Source organism: Corapipo altera, unplaced genomic scaffold (assembly GCF_003945725.1).
Source record: "Corapipo altera isolate COAL_440 unplaced genomic scaffold, ASM394572v1 57, whole genome shotgun sequence".
NCBI classification, from domain to species: Eukaryota; Metazoa; Chordata; class Aves; order Passeriformes; family Pipridae; genus Corapipo; species Corapipo altera.
Window position 1 is genome coordinate 3,349,925 of NW_020884905.1, and position 8,557 is coordinate 3,358,481.

General features: G+C 37.9%; 1 protein-coding gene across 1 annotated transcript; it reads left to right on the plus strand.

Moving 5' to 3' along the window:
• Positions 1 to 54: 54 nt before the first annotated feature.
• TMED5 (transmembrane p24 trafficking protein 5) lies at positions 55 to 8,557 on the plus strand. Its single transcript, XM_027651484.1, has 4 exons — positions 55 to 252; positions 2,444 to 2,541; positions 3,217 to 3,400; positions 5,637 to 8,557. Exons 1-4 carry the CDS (start codon positions 70 to 72, stop codon positions 5,853 to 5,855), a joined length of 684 nt encoding a protein of 227 aa, XP_027507285.1. The 5' UTR covers positions 55 to 69; the 3' UTR covers positions 5,856 to 8,557.

Here is an 8,557-nt window from a genome sequence, read left to right on the forward strand (position 1 = left end):
GGTGCAGAGGGGTGGGGGCGGGGCTATACCGGCCCCGCCCCCGGCCGAGCGCGCGGGGTCGGGGCCGCGATGGCGCCGCGGCTGCTGCTGGTGCCGCTCGGGTGCCTCGCGCTGCTGCTGCTGCCGCCGCCCCGCGCCGCCGAGTTCAGCCCCTCCCTCGACAGCGACTTCACCTTCACGCTGCCCGCCGGCCGCAAGGAGTGCTTCTACCAGCCCATGCGCAGGGACGCCTCGCTGGAGCTCGAGTACCAGGTCGGGGGGTGGAGGACGGGACGGGACGCGCGGCCGGGGCCGCCCAGGGAGGGCGGGGGTGTCCCGAGGGGAGCGGGGGTCCCGCATCCCGCCGTGTCCGCGCCGGTGCCCCTGTGCAGCGGCTCGGTCCGGCCCCGCTCCGGGCGCTCCGTCACGCCTTCCGGGGCCGCGGCGCTGCTGCGGGAGCCGGGGGGGCCGTGCCCTGCCTCGAGCAGCGGCCAGACCTGGGCGGGGGAGCCCCGCCAGCTGCCGCAGAGCCACGCTGGAATCGTACACTGGTAAAACCTCTGCCTTGGGAGGAGAAAATTACCTGAACGGCCTTTTGTAGTTATGCTGTCAGATTTTTTTTTTTAACACTTTCCAAGGTCTCAAGTCGCCATCCTTTAAAACGGCAGAACGTAGGAAGTTCACGGATGTGACCTTTAAAGCGTAAGGAACATAGTACTGATGCACAGAGCCCATACTTGCCTATCTTTGTGTTGATATTAAAACACCGTTCATCACAGTGATTAAAGTTTTACAAAAACAGCCCTGTTTAACTAGGCAGAAATTAAGGTCTTGATGTCTTTCTTGGGAAGAGTTGAGTCTCCCAAATATGTCTGGGAAAGATTTCTGTCTCAGGCCTTTTTTCCTGTCCGTAAAACGAAGACTTTTTTCCAGTAGAATAGATACAGTGCAGAAAGCTGCAGTGAATATTTTCCCACCCTGCTACTGTGCCCGGATCTGTGTCTCTTTCCTCCCCTCCCTTTTTTCCCCCTCTGCTTCCCAACTGAAAGTACAAAGCTGAAAATCCTGATTATTTTCTAATTTCTAATGTTGTTACATGCAGAACTGAGAAAGAATGAAAGACACATGGTTTCAAGCTTTGTTCAGAGCCCTGTCTAAGCATAACAGAAGTTTATTTTGCACTGAGTTGGATTTTATTTTCATCATAAACTAAATAAAGACATTATTTTAGAGAGAACAAATGAGTATAACAGTGAATTTCTTTCTACTAAGGCATAAATGCCTTAGCACTACTGTTAACGGTAATGATTCATCTTTCTCTTTGAATGTTAGAAAAGGAGCTCTGTATGTTCTCAATGTTGAAAATTGATTTTGTACCTTATTATGTTAGTGGCTAAAGCATAGGAATATTTAACATAGCATGCAGGTAATTCTTCTAAGACATAACGCAACAAACACTATGCTGATATAAAGTTGTTTTTCTGGGTGTTTCGGGTGGATCAAAGCCCTAAAGGTATGTCCCTGTGTGTGGTTTTTCAGCTGTTAGCTACTAATTTCCCTTGTCCTTTGACTTTTTTTTTGTAAGTCTCCAGTGCCCCTTTGAGTCAGCATAAACTTCGCCCTCCATTTCAGCAGGAGCAGACTGCTGTACTCAAAAACCTCGCTGGAAAACAAGCAAACAAAAAATCCCCTAGCGTGGACCTAAGTAATGTCATAAAAATTATCCCTGTCTGCCCCCTTATGCAGTTAAGAGAATTTCCACAACACAACAGATGTGGTGATAAAACTGTATCCATGTTATACAGTTAAAGCAGCACAGCTTTGTAATACTGTATATACTTCTTATGAGCTTAGGAAGCTAAATGCCTTCAATTCCTCCTACCTTGGGGGAAAAAAGAATACCCTGGCAGAGTTCAGACCTTAAATCTGCATCAGAAGGTGAGAAGGTCTTCGGTACACCTTTGATTGGCGTAAGAAGTCTGGTCCTGTCTTCTACACTGTTAATTCACCCAACAAAGAGATCTTGGGGATGACAGTGCATAGTGTTCTTGTACAAGTATATACGTGTATATACATAGGAGTGACTTTTGTTATCAAATTTCTGCCACTGAACTAGTGCTGATACTTATTGATCAATTATGTCTGCCATAGAAAGGCCAAATTTAGGCATCTGTTGTTGGTATTTTTACAGGTTGCCCATTGATAAAACTGTAGGCATTCTTAAAAGTATTTTGCCTAGCCTAGCAAAATTAGGTCATATTTAGTTTAAGATTTTGAAACTGCTAAAATGCTTTTGGGTTGAACCAGTTTTTAATCTGTTTCCAGTTAACTTGGTGTGAACTCATACAGACAGATTAGTCTTTCAGATTCTTTATGTGTCAGTTCCCTTACCTAAAAACGTTGCCATCAGCAGTGCAAACAGGAATTCCACTGGTTGGAGCTTCATTTTTTGTTTGTTTCACAGGTTCTAGATGGAGCAGGATTAGATGTTGATTTTCATCTGCTGTCTCCAAAAGGTGAAACTCTAGTTTTTGATGAAAGAAAATCAGATGGAGTTCATACGTAAGTTTAAAATACTCAAACTCAGAAGTGTTACATGAAGTACTTTTCTGGTTTCTTTAACAAATATAACTAAAATAAAGGTTGAGTACTTTTTATTCTTTAGTATTAGAAAAGACTTTCTAATAGGACAGTTTGAGAATACCAACTTTCTTTTTATAAACACTGAATGCTTTTTACATGGAACGTACTGTGAAGCAAAGGATGTTTTTGTTTTAATGCTGTTAAGGGTCGGTGAACAAAAATAATTATTGTGGAGTTGAAAAAGGTCTCCACATCTAATATCAAAAGATCTTGTCAGTCATATAAATAAGAAGCTAATGTCCCATATTTTTCCAATCCTTTTATCAAAATATGTAATAATTGTTGCAATTTTACTGTAGAGTATAAGAATTCCACTCATTATAGGTTTTTTGTAGTGATTAACAATAATTCAAAATTCCCAAAAAGAAAAATGCTGTCTTCATCATTTTGAGCCTTTAGAGCCAGTGGGATTGTTTTGCTGTGACTGTGCAATCTGTCCTTAGATGTCCTTAGAGTTCTTATTTTTATACAAAAAGCATATTTGGTTATTTTGAATGCACAGTTGTCAGTCTTAAAGGGGAAACTTTGCTTACAAAAACTCGCTTTTTGAGAACCAGAATAGTTGATTTAATCACATTTTGCTTATATACACAGGGTGGAAACAGAAGATGGGGATTACATGTTCTGCTTTGACAACACATTCAGTACCATTTCTGAAAAGGTAATTTTCTTTGAACTGATCCTGGACAATATGGGAGAAGATGGACAAGATCAGGAAGACTGGAAGAAATATGTTACAGGCACAGATCTCCTAGATATGAAATTGGAAGATATTCTGGTTAGTATTGATCTTTAATTCTTTTCCATGCAAGAACATTTGGAAAAAAACTCAAGTGTCATGTCGCCATTCTGCCTTGGTCTAGTGGGTCATCCTGGAAACTATTCCAGTTACTAATACAGGAAGCTTAGCACCATGGGTCTCTTGCTTACAGACAGAAATTTGAAAATATTTTCAGAATAGGCCCTTCATCAGCAAGAAGAAACTGCCTAGGTCTCAAAGTCACTCTATTTCCAATTCAGCTTCCTTTCTTCCTACTGCTAAAATGGGACATTTTTCCCTAGCAGCAATGAATATTTATAGCATTAAAGTATTACTTAATCTCAATTATGTAGTTGGAACCGCTGCATAGATTTTTATCAATGTTTGAAAATAAAGTAGTATGGATTAATATTTCTATCTTCAGTAACTTAGATATTACTCTATTAGTTCTTTTGCCCGCAAATTTTATTACATCTTTTTAAACTTATAAACAGGAGTTAATTTGCATCACACCACGGGTTCAGCTTTGCAGACATTCTTTGAATGATTGTGTTTCCTTAAACTGGATGCTGACCCTATTTGATGTAAGATTCAGAGTACTGCTGAGTCAAAGCTTTTATTCCCTTTAAGATCATTAAATCTTGAGATTACTCTAGAAGCAAAGGATTGTTCGGTGTTCCACTGTTCTTAGTGCTTGGTAGGATGCAGTGATCTGTTGTTTGTTTGATCATAGCTACAAATGGTATCTTAAAAAAAAAATCCAAAAAACCAAACCAACATCCACATATACTTACTGAGTACACTATGTAGAAAATTACATTGTTTGTATTATTTATTGCCATAGACAAAATGCAGATTTTTAAATAGAAGACAATGTTTAAAATCTTTTATAGGTTATGATACACTTTTAAATAGTAATAAAACTAAATACAGAATCTGAAAAGTTGGCTAGATCGTTAAAATTGGCAGTCAAGACAATTAGAAAAAAAACAAAGTTAATGGGTGAAGTTGTAAAGAAAATCTCTCTCACATTAATCACAATATGTACATGTATTTGACAGATACTTGTTTACATACTGGTATCTCTTCCAAAAGAAAAATAAATACAGAACTTGTCTCTGAGAACCTTGAAAATCTTATAAAAGTAGGTAATTTTTGTAAAGCTAACATTAGTATTTAATGCCATTGTTTACTTAGTCAGGATATTACTTTCCTTGCAAGGTCACTGAGGATTTACAAAAAACATTTAGTAGTTTAACTTTTTAATAATCACGTTTTCTGGGGAAAACAGTGAATTATGTCTTATTTTTAAAGCTTTTTTATGGTGTTGATGTTCCTTATTGTGTAACAGTAAACTTTATCATCATAAAACTATTTGGCTCCCCAAATTAGCTATTTTGAAATATTTTTATTAACCATGCAACACAGAAAATGTCCATGGAGAAAATGTTACTGTTGGGTTTAACCTTGTGGGGTTTTCTTACTTTATAGCCTCCTGTTACTGCACGCATTACTCTTCTCGCTAGAAGTTACTTCAGGGTCCCAAAATTATATGAAGAACACAAATCAGCACTTCATGAGATCAGCTTTTATGTTGTTATTATCTATTATGTGGTGGATGAAACTTCAACAGACCTTAGGCCCTGGTGTTTACTTTGTAACTGCAGAATAAGGTGCAGCTCTTGCTGCTGTCCTCATGGCCCGAATGTTCCTGTGCTTCCTCTAGTTCCCAGGGACACACTGTATGTCCTTTGCAGGACCTCCAGTTGTCCTATTCACAATTTATTGTCAAAATTCTGGTTTGCATCAAAGCTGAAGTAGCAGTTTATAGCCACTACAGTGGAAGCACCAGAAGCAGACAGGAATATAACATTATTGTACTTTCCTTTAGCAACATCTATAGCCCTGAGGGTAGTTTGCATTAAAAAGCACCTTTTATTATTCAGCAGAAAAAAAACTACATTTGTCTGCCACTACATAACTTGTTTTGAGACTAGTTCTGAAGAATTCACTGCTTTTTATTTGTCCAAATAGGTTTGATTTCTCTCTCACCTCCCTATCCTATAAAAGGGAAAAAACAGATTACTACAAAACCTTAATGCTTTGTTAATTAAGGCTTTTTAGGTGATATACTGACCAAGAAATGAAATTACGTACGGTAATATAGTATTAATGTATTTGTATTTGCTGCAAGGTATACATTTAATTCAGGTGCTGTTTTTGATTCTAAAAATACTCTTTTATTACTTACCAGGAATCCATCAACAGCGTCAAAGCCAGATTAAGCAAAAGTGTCCAGATTCAGACCCTGCTCAGAGCATTTGAGGCCCGTGACCGCAATATACAAGAGAGCAACTTTGACAGAGTGAACTTCTGGTCCATGGTCAACCTGGGAGTCATGGTGGTGGTGTCGGCCGTTCAGGTTTACATGTTGAAAAGTCTTTTTGAAGATAAGAGGAAAAGTAGAACTTAATATTCAGTATTGATCATACCAATAGTAACAGGTATGGAGGAGGAGAGGGGGAGCAATAAACTACAGTAAAAAAAAAAAGAGAGACCCCTTTCAGATTCTTTTGAACGAACAGTAAAAATCAGGTTTTCAATTCATCTTGGGCTTTTTGGTTGTGATGGTGGTGGTCTTGTTTGTGTTTGGGGGTTTTCTGTAGGTTTTTGTGGTGTTTGGTTTTTTTTTTTTTTAAACAAGAACATAATGACTCACCCCATGCTCTCCCATTTTCCAAATGCTACTAACAATATTTTTTGTACTTGTATGATTTGTCAATGACTGTTAATGACTACCTTATGCATAGCACACCTGGTGCATTTGCAAAGTAATGTTAATACTGACATTTTTTTCATTTTCACATAAAACTTTAAGTAGTAACTTAGACATTGGTTTATTTGCTGTTAAATACTGAGTGAATTTACCTATGTGCCTAAGTGTTTACAGGATTGGGGCCCACAGGGATAGTTTGTAATTTATCTTCAAAATTACGTTTTTTAAAAATCCTCATCTTTTGTTCTATGGCATCATGGAGAAACACTGGGCTAACATTGTAAGGACATCAGAACTCTTTTTATATAAAAATTACAAATATCAGCACTTTAAAAAAGCACCATCAATGTGAAATGGAGTCAGTGTTGAAAAGAATTGGAGAAAATAGGTACAACTCCTGTTCGTAAATCATTCTGTCCTGTAGTTGCACAACCTTTTTTTCCCTCTTTGGCTGTTACGTGACACAAGTGACTACATGCTATACACATACACTTTGAAGTATGGTTTGCAAATTCTTCCTTACTGTAAACTTGTGTAATAGATTACTTTTTTAAAAGTTATTTCTCATGTTTTTCCTTTTAATAAAGGCAGAGGTCACAGTATGCCAAAATATTACATAAACATTGATTTTTATAGTCTCAAAATCCCTATTATTTGCCAATATATTTTTATTTGTTCTTGTCTATTACAGCTGTGACTAATGTAACAATTAATAGGGTGACTTACATAGACATATAAAACCAAAGCTACTCACTGAAACTTTCCCTTCTTGCTCACCCTCACAAGTCTTTTAGCTGTGTAAGTACACTCTGTTTCTATATTTAGCTGTTCATATGAATAAAGCATGAATTACAAGGAGCAGCAAGTATAGGCTTCAAGCTGTATGATCAACTGAATATGCAGTATCACTTAACTAAGGCAAAGCTAATATCAAATCAGAAATTTGTAGTTTTTGGATGAAGAGGCTTTTAACACTGTAGTGAAGTACAGAGTTTTTGCCAAAACCTCTGGTGCATGAGAATTAACTTTTTTTAATATATCCAACTTAGTAATTTTTACAATGTGCCAAGTCATTGAAATTTCTTGTATAAATGTGTTAACTACGTTTCATCACAGGTTTTTTAAAAACTTTCTTAAAAACACTGTTTTAAAAGGTGTTTTAAAAAAAGTGTATGTAGTAGTGTTGTGCCTGTTGTGGGGCCATCTAGGTATGAATGGCAGAATTGTAACTTTGGGTCTTTCTGTGATTAAGAATTATTTTATGGATATAAAACAGGGTCAATAGGTGCATGAAGAAACATTTTGTTCAAATGAAGCAGATGCTAGCAAGGGCTACAGAACATAGAAACAGCGCTTCAGTTTCAACTGCAGACAACAGGACCTAGCAATAATATTTCTAAATAGTTTTTATAAGCAGAAGTATTATTACAGAACTTACAGAGGGCTCCAAAGGCTACTTCATCTTTCTGCAAAGCTCTGTCCAAAATAAGACTGTATCCCTTTAGGGTATTGCATATCTTATTTCCATATGATGCTTTGTATTCTAAACTGGAATTAGAAAGCTTACTTCTCTGATCAGGACAAAGGCTAGGAAAAAAAATAATTCTTTCAGCTAGAGTGGCAAATAATGTTTTCCTGCCATTTCCCTGTCCCTCTCTCAGTACCACGGAGTTATCTTTGCTTGCATCACCATGACTGTGATGCTACAAACCATCTGCAAAATGCTGAACCAGCTCTGGGAAGCTGCAAATGAGACATCTACCTCTACTATCAAAGATACTAGATATAGATTTCAGCTCAAAACTCCAGCAGATTAGCTCTGCAAAGTTTTCCAAGGGCACCTTAAGAGATTAGGTCCCCCAGCTGCTCTGCTGTGCCTCTCTGACAGTGGTGAAACAGTGTGGTGTGTTAGTTTAACCTGCTAATGAATGCAGACTGCTCTGATCAAAGACACAGGACTGCTGCAGTTCAGTTTCTCCCATTATAAATAACAATCTCTGGTAGAAGGAAAATAACGCAACAATTGTCAGCAGAGTTCATCTGGAAGAAATTATTGTTTTGCAGCTGAGAGCTCTGACTGTATTTTCTCCTTGTTCAAATTCAACTATAGAAAATGAAAGAGGGAATAATTAGAAAGGTAACTGTGCATTGACTTTGGCAGCTGGAATAGGTTTATCACAGGTGAAGGATTTGGCATGTAAACTTGCAGTTAAGAAACATTTCATGTGGATTCTGAAGAGTACATTGCTTTTGATAGTATAAAATCTACAAAGGAGAATATAAATCTACATTTTTTTCTTAATGGACTTTTTGTTCAGAATTTAATGTTTTAAGAATTGCTTAATGATGTTGAATAATTATGCAAAACTGAGATTTTCAATAAATCAAGTTTAAACCTG

What these genes read in the sequence shown, in the direction of transcription:
- TMED5 (XM_027651484.1), top strand. Translation starts at nt 70, where the DNA reads ATGGCGCCGCGGCTGCTGCTGGTGCCGCTCGGGTGCCTCGCGCTGCTG. An exon ending in AAATCAGATGGAGTTCATAC is followed by an intron (nt 2,542 to 3,216) that starts GTAAGTTTAAAA and finishes TTATATACACAG; the next exon opens with GGTGGAAACAGAAGATGGGG. An exon ending in TGAAATTGGAAGATATTCTG is followed by an intron (nt 3,401 to 5,636) that starts GTTAGTATTGAT and finishes ATTACTTACCAG; the next exon opens with GAATCCATCAACAGCGTCAA.